Below are 24,416 nucleotides of genomic sequence, written 5' to 3' on the forward strand. Positions count from 1 at the left end.
ACTTGGCTACAGGCTACCACATGAAATAGCAAATTTCAGTTTCTGATCAGGCACATAAAATTATGTGAGGAAGTAAACAGCCAAGGTCAGAGTGAAGAGTTACATATGATTAGTTTTCTCATTAACTGAAGCTTGAAAAATAGTGCCAAGACATTTAATATGAATATCCCAATTTAAAAACAAACAAACAAACAAACAAAAACAACTTTGACCAGATAGGCAGATCTCTGAGTTTGAGACCACTCTGGTCTACATATTGAGTTCTAGGGCAGCCAGGATCATAGTTGAGACCATGTAGATAGAAAGGAAAGGAAGGGAGGGAGGGAGAGAGGGAGGTAAGAAGGAGGGAGGGAGGGTGGTCTGGTACCTAAGACATATCTTTGGCCAGTACTGGTTTCTTAGGAAGGCAGAAATTGAACAAGTGACCTCAAGAGTGCTGCATGTTGTAACATCAAGAAAAAGCGCTGTCGGAACATGTCCTGGAGAACCACAGTGACAGAGTTAAACAGGAGACAGTATTAGGGAGGGCATCCTAGAAGACGTTCTACTTAAGCTGCTTCTAGAAAAGCACACTGACAGCAAGCAGCACCCTATCAGCGATGACGCCGGTCACAGACCTGACTTCCGACTACTGCAGCCTGTCGTTGATGACGCCGGTCACAGACCTGACTTCTGACTATGGCAGCCTGTCTGTGATGACGCCGGTCACAGACCTGACTTCTGACTACGGCAGCCTGTCTGTGATGACGCCGGTCACAGACCTGACTTCTGACTACTGCAGCCTGTCTGTGATGACGCCGGTCACAGACCTGACTTCTGACTACTGTAGCCTGTCGGCGATGACGCTGGTCATAGACCTGACTTCTCACTACGGCAGCCTGTTGGCGATGACGCCGGTCACAGACCTGACTTCTGACGACTGCAGCGTGCTGTGTTGCTGCTCAGGCTCCACCCACAAAGAGATATTCTATGTAAAAAAAAATTGTGCCAGGTGGCGGTGGTGGTGCATGCCTTTAATCCCAGAAATCGGGAGGCAGAGACAGGAGGATCTTTGTAAGTTTGGGCTAGCCTGGTCTACAGAGTGAGGTCCAGGACAGGCTCCAAAGCTACAGAGAAACCCTGTCTCAAACCACCGCCCCCACTCCCACCCCCCCCCCCCCCCCAAAAAAAAAAAAGAAAAGGAAGATCATGTAATCTTAAGATCTTGTTCCAGTATCTGAAGCTGTCTGAACTTGGAATAACGGCAGCACTTTGGACTTTAAACCTAGTCCTAAGGTACAACCATATGAGAAGGTAAACTGTTCTTCTAGATTAAAACTTTATTTTTATTTCATGTGTGGAGTGTCTGCCTGAATGTGTCTATGCGCCACATGTGTGTGGTGTTCACGGAGACCAGAAGAAGGTGTTGGATCCCCTGGAGATAAAGCATCTCCATGTGGGTGCTGGGAACTGAACCTGGGACCTCTGCAAGAGCAGCCAGTGCTCTTAATCACTGAGCCATCTCTCCAGCCTCCATATGAAGATATGAACTAGAATCTAATAACAAATTAACTTACAAATTAAAATGTGGTTTCTCTTATAAGTGATAAAATTTAGCAAAGTCACACTGGGAAATCCTCATATGTTCCTTGAGGCACATATTTAACTCAATGGTTTCTAACTCATTGATTATTTAACTCACTGATTTTCAAGTCTTTTTTAATAGTGGGATTTTATTCTCATTACTTGAAGGCCCGATATACCATTCAGATGAACCCAGAACTGGGACAGCTGAGGGCAGAGGAGGGGAGGAGAGCATGCCCCTACTGTCTGCTGAGGAGGGGAGGAGAGCATGCCCCTACTGTCTGCTGAGGAGGGGAGGAGAGCATGCCCCTACTGTCTGCTGAGGGCAGAGGAGGAGAGCATGCCCCTACTGTCTGCTGAGGAGGGGAGGAGAGCATGCCCCTACTGTCTGCTGAGGGCAGAGGAGGGGAGGAGAGCATGTCCCTACTGTCTGCTGAGGAGGGGAGGAGAGCATGCCCCTACTGTCTGCTGAGGAGGGGAGGAGAGCATGCCCCTACTGTCTGCTGAGGGCAGAGGAGGGGAGGAGAGCATGTCCCTACTGTCTGCTGAGGAGGGGAGGAGAGCATGCCCCTACTGTCTGCTGAGGAGGGGAGGAGAGCATGCCCCTACTGTCTGCTGAGGGCAGAGGAGGGGAGGAGAGCATGTCCCTACTGTCTGCTGAGGAGGGGAGGAGAGCATGCCCCTACTGTCTGCTGAGGAGGGGAGGAGAGCATGCCCCTACTGTCTGCTGAGGCACTTCTTCAGCCTCCAGCCACTGCTCTGCTGGAGTGTGAAAAACACTAACAACAATTCTGAGCTTGAACAAAGACTGTACACACACCCCAGAAACCCTAAGCCATGCAAAACCCTTAAAAGTAACAAAAGAAAATGTGAATATAATCTAAATTATAAAACATTGGAGAAAAAAACAAAAGGTAACACCATAAAGGAACTTTTAATTTCAAAGAATTAATAGATCAAACTGTTTCCATTGTTAGAACAAACACAGCTCCATTACAATGTGTCAGAAACACATGCAATTATTATTTTTAGAATCTGCACACAGGTGTTCTGGGACATTCTTTGGCCTCTCTTCTGTACTGACTTGGAAACATCTGCAAGACATGTTTCCAGAAGCAAGTGCACAATAAACAAGGTATGATGCTTCTCAGATTTCTCAGACTCACAGAACAGCACTGTTTCTGTTTCCGTCTTTAGAGACAGACCTACAATGATCTAAGGACCTCTTGTCAGTTGTTCTCTCTGGAAGGGTTGGACTGGGGATAGCCAACAGTCCAACAGTAAACAGTCCAATTTTCATGCTACAAGAATCTTTTCAGGGGGCTTCAGAGATGTCTCAGCTCTAGAGTTAAGAGCACTGGCCATTCTTCCGGATGACCTGGATTCAATTCCCAGCACCCACACGGTGGCTAACAAGTCTCTGTAACTCCAGGGGCTCCAACTCCTCCCTCTGGTCTCCACAGACACCAGGCATGTACATGGCACACAGATGTACATGTAGACAAAATACCCATACACATAAAAAGTTTTAGCTGGGCGTGGTACCATCACATCCATGCTCATAGGTGCTTCACTGATCTTCTACATGTCTCTTATTCTAACTGTGTTAACCATTACAATACATTCCTACTGTGGACAACCATTACCAAAAACTACGTTTTTAAAGACTGGGCACACTCTGTGCAACATTTATTGGCCTCCTAAAATTCATTTAGCTCCCTTTGAAGATACCTTAAAATTTATGAGCCTGAATGTAGCCATTATGAGACTATTAGCTATGCTCCTTGTGAGCTGCCTATTTCTTCTTTATGGTTCTTAGTTGTTCTTTTGCAGAGCTACCAGCTTAAGTCGTGCTGGGATCAAGAAAAATGGGTCTTGGCGGTTCGTGTTCCTGGAGTTGTATCCATGCCAGTGGATGCCCATACGCTCCAGAAGAGAATTTGACATCGCTGCTGCCATTGTTGCCGTTATAGCAGTGGCGGCCACTGCTGCTACTGTTTCTGGGATTATCATTTCATAATTGCTTACTACAGCTAGCACAGTGGAGACCCTAGCAGCAAAAGTAGCTACCACAGTTAATCTTTCATTCTATTGGGCATGATAAATTTAATTCAGTAGTTACATACATCTCGATTGGCTTTGAAAATTATAAATTTATAAACTCAAGTTCCATTTGCTTTTGGGATACCATCTTACAAGGACTCCAATTTGCAGTAAGGCTCGTTAAGGAAGGGAATGGCTCAGTTGCCTTTAGCCTACCGGCTATGGGTGGTTTAGGACTTCTGTGGGTCTTTTCTGTGTCAAACACACAGATTGCAAGCCCAGTGCCACTTTGAGATCTTTGGCAGCACTTAACTCTGCAGCTCACACACGATTGAGCCTGTATGATAATGAGATGGGTAATGCCTGGGGGGCGCTCACCAACCTAAGACAGAGCGCCTGTGTGGCCTGGGCAGGCGTCTCCATGATGGGTATTGTGACCTGCTGACATCCCATGCAACCTAAGTCAAAAGCTCATTTTCTAGTAAAAGGGGGACCTGTAGGTCCTTGGCCTCCCATTTTGGGTAACTGTTGCCTTGCCTGCTGACCTTGACCTTGATATCCTCCCTATGCTAATTCCCTGCCGGGTTCCACCCTCCTGAATGCTTAAGGGAAGTTCCTTGTCTGTGTATCCTGCATAATGGGCATTAACAGCTCAGATACAAGATTGTAAAACATCGGTACCGAACTTCTGCCCTCTGAGGTTCTCCCATTGTGCTGTAAGCCTGTATTTAAGGCCTCCTCCCTCCTTCAATAAATGGCATTCGGCAAAAAATAAAATTTAAAAAAAAAAAAAAAAAAGACAGCACACGCTAACTGCTCAGTGAACTAAAATAATTCTTCCCAGCACTTCCTTACTTCATCCGAATCTAGGATATTTAGAAGTAGAAAATATTTCATATTTATTTCTAATAGCTCCAGTCTGAGTAACACAGGTTTCAAAGTTTAAGCTGTAAAGTACAGTTCTAGCTTTCAAATTCTCCACCCGAGTGACAACAAAAACCTGAGAGCGTCAGGAGCCACCACACTAGAGCTTGTCATGCGGCCACTGGGGTTCTGGGAACTCTGCAGGTGCTCATGCAGTCAGTCCTCAGACGTGAAGGACTGTTAGTCCCTGCTCTAATCATTCTACACATCCTGTATATTCTGTACATCCTGTACATTCTGTACATTCTGTACATCCTGTACATTCTGTACATTCTACAGCTCAGTGTGAAGAGATGCGGACATTTGCCCAAGGCCGTTGATGAGTGGCACTCAAATGACCGAATCCCAGACTCTGTGTTCTGAACTCCTCCAGCACACCGTATGTTCCTCCCACATGTAGTGGTACCCCACGGAATGACTACTCCACATGCTATGAGTAGTGGTACCCCACGGAATGACTACTCCACATGCTATGAGTAGTGGTACCCCACGGAATGACTACTCCACATGCTATGAGTAGTGGTACCCCACGGAATGACTACTCCACATGCTATGAGTAGTGGCACCCCACGGAATGACTATTCCACATGCCATGAGTAGTGGTACCCCACGGAATGACCACTCCACATGCTATGAGTAGTGGCACCCCACGGAATGACTACTCCACATGCTATGAGTAGTGGTACCCCACGGAATGACTACTCCACATGCTATAGGTAGTGGTACCCCACGGAATGACTACTCCACATGCTATGAGTAGTGGTACCCCACGGAATGACTACTCCACATGCTATGAGTAGTGGCACCCCACGGAATGACTACTCCACATGCTATGAGTAGTGGCATCCCACGGAATGACTACTCCACATGCTATGAGTAGTGGCACCCCACGGAATGACTACTCCACATGCTATGAGTAGTGGCACCCCACGGAATGACTATTCCACATGCCATGAGTAGTGGCACTGTGTTGTGGGACATTTGTTTGCCCTAATACAGCAGAATAAAATTTCATAAGTCTTCCCGAATGTTTGTTTCTGCTGTTCTCTACAGACATAAAATGCTAATTGTCTTTTTGCAGTCCAAGTTCAATTAAAAATTAAAGCTGGCTTTGGAGCTGGAGAGTGGCTCTCTCCTTCTCTAAACCCAAGCATGCTTGTTACAAGAGAAATCTAAAATCTGTCTCATGTCAGAAGAGTCACCTGATATGGGACAGAAGAAAAGCCAAGATTAAGGGACTATTTTATTACCACTAATCTCAATTCTTGGTTCTATTTTGACTCTTTAAAACTTAAGAAAAGTTTTAATATCATCTCAAAATATATAAAATTTCTGTTGTAATATTAATGGTCATACAGAGTACTAACTAATTCTAGAAATAGGCTTCATTTAGCTTCCTGTACATGATTTCAGGCTTGAGTCTGAAGCAGGTAGCTAGTAACTAAGTTTGTGTACCCTAGATGTACTTAACAAATTGTGGTCCTTTAACCTCTTGATGAACTGCTGCATATGACATTTTAAATGTTTAAGTTTTCTGCAGTGAACTGTGACCATTCCAGGCAGTGACCTAAAGATGACGTGGGGCCCTCCAACAATAAATCCCCTTGGGCTGGGCTGCAGTGGCACATGCCTATAATCCCAGCACTCAGGAGGCAGAGCAAGGCAGATCTCTGTGAGTTTAAGGCCAGCCTGTCTACAGAGTGAGATCTAGGATAGGCACCAAAACTACACAGAGAAACCCTGTCTCAAAAAAACCTCAAAAATAAATAAATAAAAATAAATCCACCTGCATGATGGTAATGTCACTAAGCTGACAAACACCACCCAAAGGTCAGCTTTGGACTAAAAACTGCTCAGGACAACTTCAAAGTGGTTAGATAAGATGGTCCAGTCTCATAGACTACTCCAGTCAGGACTTCAGATGAGCCCAGCACATTCCCATCACACTGGGACTGGACAACAGCTAGTTCTTCCAGGAATTGATCATTATCTCAAAAATTTCAGGGTCCCCTAAAGATGCCATCACCCCCAGGCAACAGAAAGTAATTTTAAGAACATGACACCCGCCAGGCAGTGGTGGTGTATGCCTTTAATCCCAGTACTCGGGAGGCAGAGCCAGATGGATCTCTTGTGAGTTCGAGGCTAGCCTGGTCTACAGAGTGAGTTCCAGGATAGGCTCCAAAGCTACACAGAGAAACCCTGTCTTGAAAAAACAAAACAAAACAAAACAAACAAACAAACAAAAAAACCATGACACCCACATTCCAAACAGGTGGGGTAGGTGGCTTTTGGTCATTCAGTGGTTGCTTGCAAGTTACTGGTTATAGTCAGGAAGGAAGGAAGGAAACTAAGCAAAGGAGATTAAATTCAGGGATCTCATTCTGAAAAGCAAAAGGACAGATATAGGAATGATAGGATAAAAGGATAGATTATTGAATTTACTTTTAAACTAAAACAAAAAAAAAAACAACTAGTAGTCTCATGTTTTACATTGGTATGAATTTTTGTAAATTAATACAAACTTAAGGTTCTTTTTGTTATACTGTATATACTTGTATTCTTGTTTAAGGTATTGTACCTATACAGCTCATTTAACAAAGTAATTTAAAGTTCTAGTCCTTAAAAATTATTATTACAAACTATTTAGAATAATAAAGAAATGCAGGTTAGTAGTTAGTTATCTATATCAATCAAATTTGTACCCATGTGATGTATGTTTTCAAAGTCAAACAGATATAGTTTAGATAGACAGGTGGTCTTCAAACACTTCAGAGACCTACAGAATATGTCATTTAAGATGTTTTAATAACATAAGGCTTTTCATGACAGTGAGACACATCTGTTCCTGGCAGCACCAATTTACTTCAAATAGGGATGATAGGCATTGAAGAACCCCCATATGGAGTTTGCTTTCATTGTGGAAAAGTTAGCCACTGGGCAAGAAACTGCCTTTTCCTCGACTTGCTGACAGTCTGCTGTCCAAATTGGACAAGTGTGACACAGAAGAAGGCAACTGCCGAACTTTGCCAAGACAAGGTAGGACAGTCTTTCAAAATTCCTGCTTCAAATAAAAGTCTGTCAAATATTCTAGGCCTGTAGGCTGAAGATGGATGCCCCCATGTTACAGAGGAACCTTGGAGGACTTTCCAGGTAGCCAGATGTCTCTGTCATTTCTATAGTTTGAGAAGCTGTTTGCTTGGTACTTTCTGTTTACTCAGGTAATATTATATCTTCTCTGGTCTGATGGGTTAAAGACTAGATAGTTATAGTTACAATTTTCCTTGTTACCAAATTTAGAAAAGAAACTCACAAGAGTGATGTAAAGTGTACAAGGTTGAGAGACATAAATGCTTAAGTCATAATCTAAGAAAATGTTTTAAGGTCTTCTAAAAAGATATTTCTAGGTTGATAATACAAGTTATGATAGAAAGTAAATTAGGTACAAAACTTTGCACTTACTAAGATTGGATAGATAATGGAGTATTTTCTCCAAATTTGCCAAATACAAATGGACTGGACATTGTGAATGCAATTCTTACTTGATAATTGTTCTTACTGTATATAGTTTTACTTTGTTAAAGTTAAAACCTTTCCTTTTTATTTAGACAAAAAGGGGGAAATGTTGTGGGACATTTGTTCACACTGACACTCCAAGACAGACAATACAGTTTACTTTGAATCAGAGGGCAGAGTTAGTGACTAGCTGACCAAAATTATCCATACATGTGTTAGAGGACCCAGGATACAAATAGATAGACACAGGAATTAGTAGGGAGGGGCTTAGAAAGATTTGTGGGCCTTTTTGGATCAGGGAATGAGAGAGAGAGGAACTCACTGGCTGCTTCTCTGATCAATCAGGTTTTTATCCTGATATCTGATTCCTGAGTTTTATTTAATAATAGAACAATATAAGCAAATGCTTCTGCACCCCACGGAACGACTACTCCACATGCTATGTGGTAACTGCACCTGTGAGCTGTCAGAAGCTTTGATATCAATTATTTAATGTGCTTTCCCTAGAGATAATCATCTTCATTTTGCAGATAGAAACTCCTCAGACAAGCCAATGAATCCATTCAAGGAAAACAGAAACACAGATTCTACTTTGCACAAGTCTTAGCTGTGCAATGCTATCATTTCCCTGAGTGTCATGAAACTGTACAGTAAAAATGATAACAATGTTCTTATAATAAGAAAACAAGTTATGTGTAAAACATCTAGCACAAAGCTCTGCATGAGAAGCTCTCAAAAACGTCAGCCCCACTTCTTCACTCTGCATGTGGTTCAGTCATGGTACTCTTCACAAACACACATTCTCTCTGTCTCTCTAAGACAGAGACTATATAGTCCCAGCTGGCCTGGCACTATGTAGCCCAGGCTGGCCTCAAACTTTTGGCTATCCCCCTGCCTCAAACTCCTGAGTGCTATGATTACAGACATGATCTAGCCACCACCCAGCTTTGTGCCACTATTTCTTTTTCATTTTTTCCTCCTCTTCTCCTCCTCCTCCTCCTCCTCCTCCTCCTCCTCCTCCTCCTCCTCCTTCTTCTTATTTAAAGACAGGGTTTCTCTGTGCAGCCCTGACTGTCCTGGAACTCAATCTATAGACCAGGCTGGCCTTGAATGCCCAGAGATCAACTTGCCTCTACCACCCCAGTGCTGGGATTAAAGACATGTGCAACCACGCCTGGCATACTACTATTTCTTAACACCTTCTCACAAGTGCTTTGACAGATAAATTTTTAAATATGAGGTGTGTTGTGGGGGGTGACTACCACTTGATATCAAATAAGAAACTTCAGTGAAGGCCAGCTATCTTACATAATTTTAAGCAGAACAAACTTCCTTCTTTTTGCCCATATGGCCTATCACTCTATCAAAGTTGAAAATAAAATTGGTCTACCAAGATTTGTTCTTTATAAAATTATGCATAATGTTCCCCAATACCTTCTGTTCTTTTAGGTAATTGCCAAATAATTTACTTGATTTGTTCTAGTTTTGATCAGACATAATGCAAAATTAAGTTGACCATAGCATTTCCAAAGCTATCTTTTCCACTTAAAAATATTCTTGATCTGCCATAAGCTACCTCAACACAACATGATGTCTCAAAATGAAAGGATCACAGTTTGTCACTGGGTTCTTTCCCTACACATTTGCATGGAGAGAATTCAAGGCATGATTCACGGCACTGTGATCACAGCAGTTAGATTCTCCTGTCACTGGGCCTTCACTTAGATAAAAAACGCTAGAAAGTAGCATGGGTCTCTGTAAGCAAAACTGCTGCATAATTAACCTTTCTGTTTCTTGGACATCAAAGACGCCATGAAGCACACACTCAGCTTCCAAGTACCATTTAAAATATGCTGTGTCTGATAACCATCTGGAAGTAGATGCTAAAAGCCAAAGAAATTTAGTTTTTGAGGGTTTTTTGTTGTTGTGGTTGTTGTTTTGAGATACTGTAGCCTGGGCTAGCCTAAGAGTTCCATCATCCCTGCTGCCTGGGGCCCTCAGTGAGTGCCGTGATGATAGGCTCGAGCCTCACATCTGACTCTCAAAGGGAATTTTTTCAACCAAATGTCGCCTTCTCAAAGTCACTACTTTCCCTTCAGACCAAAAATCACACTGGATGGTTACACTCGGAAGCACTGGAGGAAACATCTGCAGCAGGGAACAATCCAGTGTTTGGCACAGTGAGGGGACACGGCCAGTTTTTCACAGTATGAACTCAAGAACTTCTCCAAGTCCAACATGAGGTCTGGCCACGAGCAGCCTCTGCTGAGGAGCAGGAGCTGAGATAAAAAATGTAACAGCTTGTTAGAGTGAGGAGCACAGGCACGGTGTGGGGATCCAGCTGTGGCCTGTCACGTGACCTCGGAGTAAGAAAGCACTGGGCTGAGACAGGACTCCAGGCTTCAGTCACTCCTTTATCCAAGATGTCTGCCTTGACCCTTTGGGGCTCTTGAGTTAACTTGAGGAAAAATGATGAAGAACGGAACTTTTGCTACTTGAGTTCAGCTATCAGTAATCAGTATTATTTGTCCCGCTAACTTACAAGACTGATGCAATAAATGCAACCATTAGAGCATTGCTCAAAACTTAAAGAACAGAGAAATGCATATTTAAAAACTTGTAAGCATGTCATTTGAGGTCATTTTGACAGGCGCTAGTCAAACACATACCACTGACAGAGTAATTTAGTGCTATTTTCTTAGTTTCTTATGGAAACACATTTATCAACAAAGATCAAGTTTTATCATCTATTTGATTCTACTAGTTTCGCTTTGCTTTTATAATTTAATACTTAAATAAATCCAATATAAGTAAATCCACTTCCCTAAAATGTGAAAGTACTGGGGCTGGAGAGATGGCTCAGAGCATGTACTGCTCTTCCAAAGGCCCTGAGTTCAATTCCAGCACCCATCAGGTGGTTCCCAACCACCTCTACTGCGTTCACATGTGTACACACACACACACACACACACACACACACACACAACTTAAAAAGCTAAGTGAAACTCCAGAATACTATCTCACAAAACATCAGTCTTTCACGTCTTATATCCAGAATGTTTCAATATTACCTCAAAAGACTTTATATATATATATATATATATTGTTTGTTTTTGTTTTTTGAGACAGGGCCTGAACTCAGAGAGATTTGCCTGCCTCTGCCTCCCGGGCTTAATATTTAATCCTTCAGCTTTCAGTAAGTTTTACAAAATGAGATTAACTTCTCATCAACATACACTTAAGAAAACTAAACACGTTAGTGATTTCAAACAAAACCTCACTGTCATAACGTAGATCCATGAGATGTCTCAACTGACCTCGTCTCCCTTCAGAACCTCAGCTCCATCGAATTCCCGGGTCTGGTTGGTCTTCACCGACACTTCTCTCTCTAGGCTGGCTAACTTCTCCTTGGTCTCCTGAAGTTCCTCGGCTTTGGCTTCTTTTTTACGAGAAATGATGGATGCCTATTTGAGTATTGAATATGAAAATAAAGTAAGAAACACATTCAGTTTCCTGGTACCTTGTGAAATGATCTAGTCTTGGGATTTTCATCAATGTAAATTGTCCGTATCAGCTCTGCTGCTCCTGACCAACACTGCTGGCTCTACTGTCCATTCTCATCAGTTAGTGTTTACCATGAGCAAAATGTGCATTGTCAAACTCAAAACATTTTGAAAGACAAATGCCCAGAAAAAAAAAAAAAAACACTAAAATCCAAATATGCAGCAGTAAAAATATTCAAGCCTTCTTCAGTAGCTCTGAAGGGCAATGAAAACCCCTTCTAGGGAAGTATCCAGAATAAGACCCCATCTATTGTTTCTCTGCATGGTAGGTTTCCACTCACTGGAAGCAAATAAGAACATCTATTTTCAGAACTACAAGGCAGTTCAGCTCACTAAAGTCAATACCAATATTTTAAAAATAAAAAGCCAAAATATCTACTACACATGATATATATTAAAAAGATTTAAGGGGTTGGGAATTTAGCTCAGTGGTAGAGCGCTTGCCTAGCAAGCACAAGGCCCTGGGTTTGGTCCTCAGCTCTGGAAAAAAAATAAAAAAGATTTAAAAAATATTTGTCATGCATGTGTGTGTCTGTCTCAGTGTGTGCATGGCCACGTGTGTACATAAGGTCATGGAGGTCAGAAGAGGGCACTGACACAGAGTTACAGGAGGCTGTCAGTTGCTATGTGGGTGCTGGGAACTGAACTCAGGTCTTCCAGGAGAGCAGTAAGTGCTCTTCACCACTGGGCCATCTTCCCAGCCCAAGATTTATTTATTTTTATTTGTATTGTGCGTGCGTGTGTGCATGTGTGTGTGTGTGTGTGTGTGTGTGTGTGTGTGAGAGAGAGAGAGAGAGAGAGAGAGAGAGAGAGAGAGAGAGAGCGAGCGAGCATGTGTGCTCGAGTGCCCTGTGTATGTAGACACCCACGGAGACCGGAAAGCGTTCAATTTAAATCCCCTGGAGCTGAAGTCACAGGCGACTGTGAGCTGCCTGACCTGGATGCTGGGAACATATCTGGGGTCCCCTGCAAGAGCAGCAATTGCTCTTCACTGCAGAGCCACCTCTCCAGCCTTTTAATAAATAAGATATAGGTTAAAAGTTAAACACCAGGAGGCTGAGAGATGGCGCAGAGGTTAAGAGCACCAGCAGCTCTTCCAGAGGTCCTGAGTTCAACTCCCAGCAACTAGATCTGATGCCCTTTTCTGATGCATATAGACAGAACACTATATGTATAATAAATCAATATATTTTTTAAGTTTAAACATCAGAATCATCAGAATTGTGCATGTGTTTACATAATCCAAATGGCTGCTCTTAAAGGTAAATGAGCATTTATGTGAGCTAGAACTCTGGAAAATTACTTCTTTCTCTTTCTTTTCCTTTCTCCCTCCCTCCCTTTTATTGATCGATTGAAACGGGTTTCTGTATGTAGTCCTAGCTATCCTGAAGCTCACTACGGCTGGCCTTGAACTCACAGAGATCCTCCTGCCATTGCCTTCTGAGTGCTGGGATTAAAGGTGTGGGCCGATACCATTATACCCAGCCCTGGGGAATTTTCTTAGCTGAATCACAATATTCATGTTTCTGAGGATATCAGCCAATTGTGGCACAGTACAAATATCATAGGGTAAAACAAATGTGACAGAAGGGTACTGTCTAGTACAAACCCTTTAAAAAATCTATTTTTTAGGCCGGGCGTGGTGGCGCACGCCTTTAATCCCAGCACTCGGGAGGCACAGCCAGGCGGATCTCTGTGAGTTCGAGGCCAGCCTGGGCTACCAAGTGAGCTCCAGGAAAGGCGCAAAGCTACACAGAGAAACCCTGTCTCGAAAAAAACAAAACAAAACAAACAAACAAAAAATCTATTTTTTTTATTAAAAAATAACTAAAAAGAGAGGCAATGAAGGAGTGTTTCCCCACATGCAAGCACTCCATGTTCAAAGACAAGGAAGGGAAGTAGCACTCTGGGATCTGTGGTGGAGGCAGGTAATAGAAAGAGAAACTTCAGCCCAAGCCGCAGAGCTCACAGAATGGAGAAACACGAGTATCCCTTCAGATCAAAGTGCCCAGCATCTCACTATATCCAACAGTGTTGAAGCTATTAGTTAACTCCAACAGACAAGAAGCAGAAGAATTTGAAAGTTGGAAGCTGTATAACATATAATTACATCTCTTGAAAAATGGACAGCAAAGTTACAGGTAACAAATCAATACTTTAATCTGAGAGTGTCCGTATGTTTTGACTCACACCACCTCACATAAACGTGTCGTTTAGAAGACAGAATTGCATATTCACAGAAAGCGGCACACTGCTGCCCTCCCGGAGTCTCTGCTACTTCTGTTCTCACATGGAGGTTAGCGATGACAGAAAGCCTTTGTTCTGTACTTCCTCCTCACCTTACAGACAGCGCGGCCTTCCCCACAACCTACAGACTGAAGTAAGTGCGCCGAGACAGAGGCCCTACCTGCTGCCGATACAGCGAGAGTTTGCCTTCAATCGGCTCATTTCTCATCATTTTCTTCTCAATCAACTGGTTGATCTCCGTGTTTACTTCATTGACCTAAGAGGATAAGAGTGAGACATGTTAAAACTCCCCCCGTGAGAGCCTGGAGTGGCAGTGCACTAGGGAGGCTGAGGCAGGAGGATAGATAGTTCAAAGTCAGATTCTGCTATACAGTGGAAATTCTCTCAAAAACACCGACCAACCGATCAAACAAGCAGACAAGCATACAGCTCTCCCCGGGATCATGTACACTAGTGAACTCAGTAGTGACCCCAGGCCACACTCAGCTGGAGTTTACAGTTCTCACCATTTCTGAAGTCCGGAGGAGCCGAGTTCCAATTACTGTAGGAGTGGACTTTTATGAGCACTTTTAGAAACAACTAAATTTAATAGCAATATTTGTACAATTTGATTACTTCTACAGATTGAATCCGACGTGCCTACATGACCCTGAAGTATTTATAGGAACTATTCTTACATTGTTATGTGGAAGGTACCTTCTACAGACCTAAAGTTACCCATACACCTCGGCTCTGACTTACAAGTCACTAAGTCACCATGTAAATCCAGACAGACATTCCCCAGAGGCAGAGTACAGGGGGTTCATGAACCCAGCTGAAAGCTAACCTGAACATCCAAAACTCCTACTATCCTAAGGGTCTGTGGCCCTTTGATGGGTATTATTTACACTGATCATTAACCCTTTCTAAAGTAATAAAACTGACTAACACCAGCCTCTCAACAAGGAAACAAAATAAAACATGGCTCCCAGTATATCCATCCTTCCAAGACGAGGCTCTCCTTTAACCTGTGACCTTAAATTTAAGTCATATCTGACTTGGACGTCTATGTTGTCTAAGTAAATTAACAGAGCGATATGGTTAGAATTAGACATTTAATTATAGAGACTATTAAATAAATTAAGGAACCAGCAAATAAAAACCTTTCAATCAACTTTCATAACTTTTAAAAATGCACAAGTGAGCAGTGTTTTGTTTACAGGGAACAAAATGTTGTAACACGTTACCAGAGCCAGCAAGCACTGAAATCAAGTCTAGTCAAAGCACACATGAAAAGCTTTAAATGTAAAACTTCCCTATTAAAACTAACCCAAAATCTGATATTCTATTATGGTTATTCTGAAGTAAGAACACGGCATTCTAGAATTTTCACAAGGACAACTCATCAGCAGAGCTGTCAGCCCTTAGCCCAGGCTAGCTCTAGAGTCACGAGTAGGAACCATGCAAGTACTCTTCACAGGACAGACAGAGCTGGGAACTAGAAGGTGATTGTCACTTACTTTGGACTCCAGTTCGAGAAGGTCAGATTGGCCCATAGCTGGCTCAGAAACCACTTTTTGTAAAAAATGCAATTCCTTTTTCTTGCTTTCTAATTCTTTCGGGAATTTTTCAGTGACCATATAGGAATTAAATTTTATCTCCTCCTCTAGCCTCTTCATTAAACCTTTAAAAAAAACCCAAGTAAATGAAAGTTTAGTTCCAGCCAGACCTACACAGAGAATCCCTGTCTTGAAAAACCAAAAAGAAGAGGGGGGGGCGGGGGAGAAGAAAAAGAAGAAAGTTTAGTTCAAAAGCGTAAGCGCTATGATACTCTGCACTCTGCTTTAGAGGTAAGGCACGGGCAGCGGGGCTGTGTGTTAAAGCAGCATCTATACAGCACCATAAAGATCACGGAAATTAGTGATGAGTCTAAATTAGTCCATCAGGATGAGTCGAAATCACAATTTACATAGAAGAATATTTAGATAATTATAGTAAAAGTGATGTTATGATCATTTTAACTTTGTAACCTAATTCCTAATTACAAACTATGCACAAGTGACTGTTACAGAATCAGATCTCTCAGTTTTCTACTCTGTCTTCTAAGTATTTAAGAAGCCAGTGAGCCAAATGAAATCTACCCAGGTCCTCTTCTACACAAAAGACATCTTAAGTCTTTCTTCCTTTTCTTTGTTCTTTTTCTTTTTTGCTGTTTGTTTGTTTTTTGAGACAGTGTCTCTATATAGTCCTGCCTGCCTTGGAACTCATTCTATAGACCAAGCTGGCCTTGAACTCACAAAGATCTGCCTGCCTCTGCCTCCTGAGTGCTGGGATTAAAGATGTGTACCATCACCGCCCGGCTCTGGCTTGACTTTTAAAAACCATGAGTTTCCAGCTTAAGTAATCTATGTACAAAGATTGCATAATAAATATTGCTCAAAGCCTTAAAATTATTTTTAGTTCTCTTGTACAAATAGAACATGCAAGTTTTCCATTCATTCTTTCAATGTCCCCCATCCCCGCCCCTTTTGAGGCCTGGAGAAAGGAAGGTTTAATGAATCACAGTCTACTAGGTACTCATTCCCAAGCATTTTCTCACTAACGCTTTGGCTCTGTGGGGACCCAGCCTTCTTATCTCCAGGTACTTCACACTTCCTATAAGCAAAGGTGCATGGAATCAAAGCCTAAAATATTATTTGAATGGAAAATTCTTAAGGATTAGTTTTCTATTTTAAAAAGTTTTGAAAACACAAACTAACCATACAGTGACAAAAAGTAGATCGATGATTGCTTGGAGAAGAGGAAGGGCCCTGAGGGAGACATCACAAAGGCCACAAAAAAAGTTCAGAGTAGGGGCATGTCTGCGATCTTGATCAAAGGCTGATAGCAGTCTGGGAATAGAGCTCAAAAGTAAGACAGAGTGTCTGTCCAGCACCCATGAGCAATGAGAAGGGAATCCTAGGCCCCAGTTCCTGCCCACTCACACAATGTATGCATTACATATTTTTTTTAAATCTATTTATTTATTTATTTATTATGTATACAGTTTCTGTCTGCATGTATGCCAGCAAGCCAGAAGAGGGCACCAGATCTCATTGTAGATGGTTGTGAGCCGCCATGTGGTTGCTGGGAATTGAACTCAGGACCTTTGCAAGAGCAGCCAGTGCTCTTAACCTCTGAGCCATCTCTCCAGCCCTACATATAATATTTTATTTTTATCTCCATTTCAGCCAATTTTTCCTGACTTGATTTTTCCCTTCCTGTCTACGGAAAAGACTGTGGTTTTTGGTTTTGCTTTTTTTTTTTTTTTTTTTTTTCATCCAAGCTAAAGCTCAACTCCCATTTCCTGTTGCTTAAAGGTTTCCTAGAAACTGTACATTGAAGCACTACATCCTGCAGGAAGACTCCTTAAGCAGGAAGGATAAACAACTCAAATTAGCTTCAGGAAGTTCCTGAAACTGACCAGATTTGGGAGGCCTCATCCTTCCAAAGCAAGCAATAAAGCTGCTGAGAGTTACTCTCAGACTAGCTGTGATGGGTCATCTTTGTTGCCAACCTAACTACATCTGGAATTAACTAGAACCCAAAAATGGAGGGCACACCTGCTGGGGATTTTAGTTTAATTTGAAGTAGGAAGATCCACGTCTAATCTGGATCGTTGAGGTAGGAAGGCATGCCTTTATTCCAGATCTTTTGAGCTGGGAAACCCCGCCTCTGATCTGGGCCACTCATTCTGCTGGAAGCCTGTGTAAGGACTATATAAGAAGGAGGTCTTTGCTCTTTGCCTGCTTGCCCTCACAGTGCTAGTGAGAGGAGGTTAGGGTTGCAGTCATCTTAGAGAAGGGTCAAAGAGGGGATTGTAGGCCCTTGGACAAATTGTTGTTAAAAACCCACCAGAGGATGTGCTGCCCCTTTGCCCCTAACAATTAGGAGGTACACAAAAATGAGTTCCAGACATTTCCTGCCATAACCTAAAGGATATGATATAACATAACGGGCAGAATAAACAAAGCACCAGATATGTCCTGTGGGGTGTTTTCTACTGTTATGGATTGTATACCATAGCTGTCAGTGGGAATCAATTTCCTGCAGATAAAAATGGGATGTCTAACTACCAGAGGAAAGGGTCTGCTGATGATATAGATGTGATGACATGAACTGCTAGCGACATTTCCTTGCAGCTGCAACTCTCCAATCAGTTCAGACCAAGCGTCTCTAACCTGAAGTAAACACCAATCCTAAGCCTGTAACTACAGAGTTGGAATTCTCCCAGATCCCCTGCCCTAACCATTATAAAAACCCTGCCCCGTTGCGACTCAGGGGCTCTTCTGCTCTGCTCCTGCGTCAGACTGACGGAGAGGCCCGAGTTAACTCAGAAGAGTAAAAAGAGTCCTTGCTTTTGTACCAAATTTGGTTTCTTGGTGGTCTTTGGGGGACTCTGAGTACAACAATAGCAAACCCATTCTTTCGCCTACTTCTTTGGGATTCCAGCATATAGTGAAGACCAGCTGAGACATCAGCCTTGTGAACTGAGCAACTAACAGATTCTTGGAATTTCCATTCACAGCTGGACTGCAGCCTGTAAGTCATTCTAATAAATCTCTTTTCTAAAAACACATACACACACACATTCATTCTATTACTCTAGAGCAGTGGTTCTCAACCTATAGGTTGCAACCCTTTTTGAGGAGTCCCATATCAGATATACTGCATATCAGATATTTATATTACAATTCATAACAGTAGCAACATTACAGTTATGAAGGAGCAACAAAATAATCTTATGGTTGGGGGGGTCACCACAACATGAGGAACTGTATTAAAAGGTCGCAGCATTAGGAAGGTTGAGAACCACTGCTCTAGAGAACCCTAACTAATACACTGGCCAAGCTGTAAAGACAACTGAAACAGACCAGCTGCCTGGAAGGAGAAAGTATCCTAGCTTCCTGGAAGAGGTTTAGGCCAGAGACACTTGGAAAGGACACTCTCCAACCTGTTGAGCTGCCTGTAGGCTGTGCAGTGCGCTCAGGTTCCCAGTTTTTATGAGCTGTCACCCATGCTGGGGTGGGCTTTGGTGATGCAGCTCTCGTTGAGTCATTTCTGCTCCTATAAGTAACCCCTCACTCATATTCCTTTTAAGTAACCCCAATAAAACTCATGGTTCACCAGGCTAGACTTTCCCTATTTTGGTCTGTTGTGGGCTCCCTATCTGGGGTGAGTAGACATGTGTTGCCGCTCTCCAGGTAAAATTTTATGACACAACCCTCCCAACTACTAAAGCAGAATATTTAGTAATTTTTGACACACAAATTACTTTTTGATATTAATCGTTAAATAGCTGTAATTTAATGGAGACTTTTGAACATTCTCTTCCTTTTATAATAGAAGCATACAAAGAACATGTCCTACACATGAAGGTAAAACTCTTCCTGCTGACAATTAGCCTCTGGAAAAGTAACATTTAGGAAACGAAGAATTAAAGAACACCAGCACCTAAATGCACACTCACTGATTAATCTGGAATTCAGACTGAGACGAGTGAGAGGCGGATGTATTAGCTACTCATCTTGTAAACAGCAGTTTCGTATTCATTTCTTTTTTTCTAAGGCTTTATTTTACGTGTCTGGGTGTTTTGCCTGCATTCTATGTCTGCGCACCACATGTGTGCAGTGACCATGGATGTCAGGGAAGGACGTCAGATCCCCCGGAGCTAGAGTTACAGATGGTTGTAGGCTGTCATGTGGTTCTGGGAACCAACCCGGGTCACCTGCAAGAGCTACAAGTGCTAAGCCATTTGAACTACTGAGCCGTTATGACGCCAGTCCCTGTATTATCTCTTTTAATCGTTTTATTGAGCTATCATTTACCTGCCACGAAGTTCGACCATTTACAGGTATAACTGCATAGTTTCAGTACATGAACGGGTGTCCATTGGGTCATTATTATCAGCTCCCAAAGAAGTCTCTGAACTCATCTGCAAGCACTTACTTGGATTTCCCCTAACCAGTTTCTTCCCAGCCCTAGATAACCACTGAGTTGATTTCTATCTCTATGAATTTTCTTATTTTAGATATTTCTTATAAATAGTACTGTACAATATGTGGTCTTTTATGGCTAGTTTCTTACAGACATGTTTTTGTGGTTCATGTATATCATAAGTAGGTATTAGTACTTCATTCACTTGGTGACAGAATAATATTCCAATGTATGCCATATTTTGTTAGTCTATGTATCACTTTAGGAACATGTGGTTGCTTCAACACTTGTTTATCACAAATAATGCTACTATGGACATGTATGTTCAAGTTTTTGTATGAATAAATGTTTTAGATCTCTTAATTACATGCCAAAGATTAGAAACAGTGGTTCAGGAGTTGGTGAGCTGGCTCATCAAGCAAAGGTGGTTGTTTCCAGGTCTGATGACCTGAGTTTGACCTCTGGAACCCGTATGATAGAAGGAATCACCAACTCCCACAAGTTGTCTTCTGACTTCCATATTCATACTGTGGCACGTGTCCTCTTACAAATAAATGTTGAAAAGAAAGAAATAGATGGCCAATGGTGACAATTTTTAGCATTTTGAAGAATTTCTGAACTGTTTTTCAAAGCAATTATATCCTTTTATATTTCCAGAAACAAAAATGAGGGTCCTAATTTCTGTACATCTTTGCCCAACACTTGCAATTGTCTGCTTCTTTCATTATTGTCATTCTATGTTTCGTGTTCTATCTATAGTTTACCATCCCTCCCTTAGCTAGATATTATATTGTAATATTTCTCTAACACAAGTAAGAACTTTATATTGTTTTTTGCTTGGGTAATCTCCTTTCTGGCATTCAAGAACACTTTCAACATGCCTGGGATGGATTTAAGTGGGTTATGAGAACAGTTCATCACTGTGTAACACTACACAGAACTCAGCCGGGACACCCACATTATTAACCTGTTAGTCTAGAAACCAAGCCATAGAAAACATTCAAATGTAAGTCCAGTATTTGATTCTTTTCCTTTATAGCCTTGACAAGGACTCATGTTTCTTCCATCCAGCTTTTTCAGAACCCCCATCCTAAGCACACCAGGAAGAGCCTACTTTCACAGTTAACATTTCTTTCACCCCCTTGACGGGAAATAGGACATGGAAAAATGTTTTTGAAAACCCATGGATGTTTTTATCAGGATTCCCATTGACCAGGTAAGAAAAAAGGCTCCAAAATGCTGAGGTAATGAATGCCCACCAGTCATCTTAAGGAGTACCCTGGTGAAAATGACCATTCTCTAATCATCTTCGTCATGTAATACCTTCACTTACTTTCAGGTTTGGCGTCCGCTGCAGCATGCCGCATACTTTTCAGCTGGCTTTGCACTCTTTGTAATCTCTGCACCGCGTGAAACAGCTGTAAACAACAATGTCATTCACTACGTGCTCAGTCAAGAGAAACACCACTCACATAGGCAAGCGATGGGAATTGTGGGATTCCTACACTACAGAAGAAACAGGTAGACACTAAGAAAAGAAGTTCACTAAACCAAAAATGGAATTAGTTTTCTCACTATGTATTCATGTAAATTTAAATTTTTATTTATTTTATGTGTGAGTGTGTGTGTGCCTGAGTGTACGCATGTGTGCCACTGCATGCAGGTGCCCACAGAGGTCAGAAGCGGGTGTCAGATCCTATGGAATTAGTTACAGGAAGGTGTAAGCCATCCTGTGTGGGTGCTGGGAACCAAACACAGACCTTCTGCAAGAGCAGCAGGGGTTCCTGTCTCCTGAACCATTTACCTAGTCCCCCATGCAAAATTTAAAACATGCTTCCGGAACATTTTTCTTTAGTTACTGTTTCAGTTAGTGACTAAAGAAAGATCTTTGTGGCTGGTGTGGTGGCATTTGCTTTTAATCCCAGCACTTGGGATAGAAAGGCAGGAGGACCTCTCTGAGTTCAAGGCCAGCCTACATAGCCAGCTCCAGGACAGCCAGGACTACATAGAAAGATCCTGTCTCCATAAATGAATGAATGAATGAATGAATGAATGAATACTATTCATTGGAGAGACACATGCAGCAGCCTTTCCTTGTGTAACAAGGTTTCCTTAACCCAAGGAAACGTGAACATTCTCAGTAACGCTTCAGCATCAGAAACTGACACTGAATAACCATTGAGGCTCAGGAGATGGAACTCACTGCTGAGGTGCCAAGTCAAGCTCCCATGGAGCTAAACAGCTCAGCTGCCAGCTTCAAGTGGCCACTTAGAAATTACACTGATTTGAAATATGTCTTTAAAGTTTAAGACTGATTTTTAATAAATTAAAGTAATACTTTCAAGCCAAATAATTTCTTCTTTAGGGTGAAGTTTAAAAACACAGCAGTGTGGGTGATTCTGAGGCCCCAGACTATTTTTAATTAAGAGTATTTTGTGACATTGTCAACAGCAGCAACACCTTTTTTGGGGCTCCATACTATGTGTGTAAGTACTGTGTTTTGGACTTCAGTTGGCTCATGTTGTTTATACAGAGCAGAGGATCATTTTACTGTGTAGCAGCAAGATTAGCTGTTAATGGATAGAACAGAATCTTTACAGGGCACCCTACATCTAAGGGAGGAAGAATGTTCTTTTGGTTTCATTGATCACAGAGCCCTAGACATATTATTTCAGTGGCAAAGAAGCAAATCATGTCTCAAAATAATAAGTAAAAAGAAAGCTGGGAATATAGCTCAGCTGTAGAGTGCTTGTCTAGCATGTGCCTTAGATTCAATCCTCAAATACTGCCAAAAAGGAAAAAAAAATGGAAAGAAAGAAAAAACAGTCTTGACTAGGGATAAAGTTCAGTCCTACAGTACTTGTGCAGCATGAGCAAGGCCCTGGTCTGATTCCCAGCAACACACACACACACACACACACACACACACACACACACACACTCCTACAGAAAAAGAGTAGGTCCCTCATGCTGCCAAAGGGAAATGTGAAATTCTACGATTCATTTTTCATATATATTTTTTAATTACCAAGAGGAGCTACTTCTGTGGTCCTGAGTATAAACGTTCTGTGGATACCTGATTCTTTTGTTCCTGTTTCTGCTGTGCAAGAAACTCTTCTCTCTCTTTCTCAACCCGAAGCTGTCTTGCTATTTTAAGCATCCGCTGATGATTCTGAACAGTCTCCACCTACAGTAAGGGAATAAGTAGTACATGTTACTGTCACATTTGAGAAAGGCATTAGCAGGTCATGTGACTCCGTCATCCACTTATCATTTCCTTTTGGTAAACAGTACTCCCCAGAGACGACAGCCAAGCTTTCAACTCCAGGTCCTTGAAAGTTTTGGGCTCCTGCCTGGAGATTCCCTTTCCCCAGTGCTACTTGAGTCCCATCCTCCACTGAATACCCAAGCCTGGCTTCATCTTTGTTTGCATTCCTAAATCTCTGCCAGTCCTCAGGACTCGCTAAAGTCTACTGGGCTAATTCTCGACTCACCCTTTTCTTCAAACGCTCAACTCTCTTCATGAGCTGGTCTTTTTCTTCTTCCATTGCACTGATGTCCTAAAAAGCAATAAAGAGGCCATTAAAAATGCTCTCAACCTACAGGACTGAGGTGAGTTGTGCACAAGCCCTGCCATCTACCATCCCATCATAACCAGAGCAGCAAGTAGCAAAGATCCTCTTTTGATTTAAGGGCATTTCCATTTCCCCCAGGCTTCTTTATGCAAGAGAATTTTTTTGGCAGCTTGGCATTCATCTAGAAAAGCAACTAAAGCAGGTTACGGCACAGCAAGGTAAAAGCTGCCAGCCAGCACACTTGTGTTCTGATTCCAAATATGGCTACATGATTCTTCAAAAATTTTCCATAATGAAATGTATGCAGGCCTAAATACATGAATAGCTGCTGACATCCCAAGTGCTTTGTTGAATACCAAACCATGTATCCTGCTGATTTCCTATCAAAATTATCAAAATTTTAAGGTTATGGTGGGCTTTTGTTTGTTTTTGTTTTGTTTTGTTTTTGAGACAAGGTCTCCCTAGACAGCCCTGAATGTCTTGGATCTCACTCTGTAGACCAGACTGGCATCAAACTCCAGAGATCTACCTGCTTCTGCTTTCCAAGTGCTGGGATTAAAGGTGTGCGCCACCATGCCTGGCCCATGTGGTGTTCTTGAGATGTAAAAATATGTATGGTTTTGTTAATTAACCAATTTTTCCTATGAAAAAAATAAAAATAAACTTCCTTCTTCCTTCTTCTTCTTCTTCTTTTTTTTTTTTTTTTTTTTTTTTTTTGGCTTTTCAAGACAGGGTTTCTCTGTGTAGCTTTGCACCTTTTTCCGGAACTCACTTGGTAGTCCAGGCTGGCCTGTAACTCACAGAGATCCGCCTGCCTCTGCCTTCTGAGTGCTGGGATTAAAGGCGTGTGCCACCACTGCCCGGCCAAACTTCCTTCTTTTAAATCATCTCTACAATAGTTTGTAATGAAAACAGAGAAACAAACAAATATCCTTCCTAAACAAAAAAACAAAAACAAAAACTACGTAATAATACTATAGGGTAACCTAAACAATGGCAGCCATTACTGGTAGGATTTCAGGAAATGGACACT

General features: G+C 42.1%; 1 protein-coding gene across 3 annotated transcripts in view; it reads right to left on the reverse strand.

The window, feature by feature from the left end:
* Ift81 (intraflagellar transport 81) overlaps positions 1-24,416 on the reverse strand; it is a 71,350-nt gene that overhangs the window by 35,158 nt on the left and 11,776 nt on the right. For all 3 annotated transcript variants that reach the window (XM_028885888.1, XM_037198693.1, XM_028885889.2), the window contains 6 exons: positions 23,303-23,368; positions 22,885-22,995; positions 21,142-21,226; positions 15,353-15,516; positions 14,014-14,109; positions 11,361-11,507 (listed from right to left, as the gene is read on the reverse strand). In XM_028885888.1, the coding sequence (XP_028741721.1) occupies positions 11,361-11,507; positions 14,014-14,109; positions 15,353-15,516; positions 21,142-21,226; positions 22,885-22,995; positions 23,303-23,368 (669 nt within the window). The remainder of the gene's footprint in view (positions 1-11,360; positions 11,508-14,013; positions 14,110-15,352; positions 15,517-21,141; positions 21,227-22,884; positions 22,996-23,302; positions 23,369-24,416) is intronic.

The sequence above is a fragment of the Peromyscus leucopus genome, chromosome 23 (assembly GCF_004664715.2).
Source record: "Peromyscus leucopus breed LL Stock chromosome 23, UCI_PerLeu_2.1, whole genome shotgun sequence".
Classification (NCBI taxonomy): Eukaryota; Metazoa; Chordata; class Mammalia; order Rodentia; family Cricetidae; genus Peromyscus; species Peromyscus leucopus.